We start from the raw sequence: 1157 nt of genomic DNA, 5'->3' as shown, positions 1-1157 counted from the left end.
CTAAATTGTACATTGTGATACTATTGAATATGACAGTATGAAAGATTTTTGAATAATGTAGTTTGAGAGAATATTGCATACTGTAGTTTGAGAGAATATTGCATACTGTAGTTTGAGACACTGTTGAATACTGTAGTTTAAGAGACTATTGAAAATTTTAGTTTGAGAGACTATTGCATTCAATTTGACCATTGAATACATACTGCAGTTTGAGAGACTATTGAATACTGTAGTTTGAGAGACCATTGCATTCAATTTGACCATTGAATACATACTGTAGTTTGAGAGACTATTGCATACTGTAGTTTGAGAGACTATTGAAAATTGTAGTTTAAGAGACTATTGAAAATTTTAGTTTGAGAGACTATTGCATTCAATTTGACCATTGAATACATACTGTAGTTTGAGAGACAATTGAATACTGTAGTTTGAGAGGCCATTGCATTCAATTTGCCCATTGAATACATACTGTAGTTTGAGATACTAGTGCATACTGTAGTTTGAGAGACTATTGAAAACTGTAGTTTGAGAGACTATTGAATACTGTAGTTTGAGAGACTATTGAAAACTGTAGTTTGAGAGACTATTGAATACTGTAGTTTGAGAGACTATTGAAAACTGTAATGTAAGAGACTATTGAAAACTTTAGTTTAAGAGACAAGTGAATAATGTAAACTATTGAATACTGTAGTTTGAGAGACTATTGAATACTTTAGTTTAAGAGACTATCGAAAATGTAGTTTAAGAGACAATTGAATGCTGTAGTTTGAGAGACTATTGGATACTGTAGTTTGAGAGACTATTGAATACTGTAGTTTGAGAGACTATTGAATACTGTAGTTTGAGAGACTATTGAATACTGTAGTTTGAGAGACTATTGAATAATGTAGTTTGAAATTGAATTCAATTTGACCATTGAATACATACCGTAGTTTGAGAGACTATTGAATACTGCAGTTTGAGAGACTATTGAACAGTGTAGTTTGAGAGAGCATTGAAACTGTAGTTTAAGAGACAATTGAATACTGTAGATTAAGAGACTATTGAACAGTATAGTTTGAGAGATTATTGAAAACTGTAGTTTGAGAGATTATTGAATTCTGTAGTTTGAGAGATTGTTGAATACTGTAGTTTGAGAGATTATTGAAACGTGTAGT

The 1157-nt window shown here is 30.9% G+C and overlaps 1 protein-coding gene across 1 annotated transcript; it reads right to left on the bottom strand.

Annotated features, from left to right (window-relative positions):
* Positions 1 to 1157, bottom strand: LOTGIDRAFT_117213 (hypothetical protein; the record flags this gene model as incomplete). Its single annotated transcript, XM_009055549.1, has 2 exons — positions 1 to 339; positions 1050 to 1157. Coding segments are annotated over 2 exons (447 nt in total), but the record flags the coding sequence as incomplete, so codon positions are not given.

Source organism: Lottia gigantea (genome assembly GCF_000327385.1).
Source record: "Lottia gigantea unplaced genomic scaffold LOTGIsca_25, whole genome shotgun sequence".
In the NCBI taxonomy this organism is placed as follows: Eukaryota; Metazoa; Mollusca; class Gastropoda; family Lottiidae; genus Lottia; species Lottia gigantea.
This window is presented reverse-complemented; position numbering and strand designations above follow the sequence as displayed.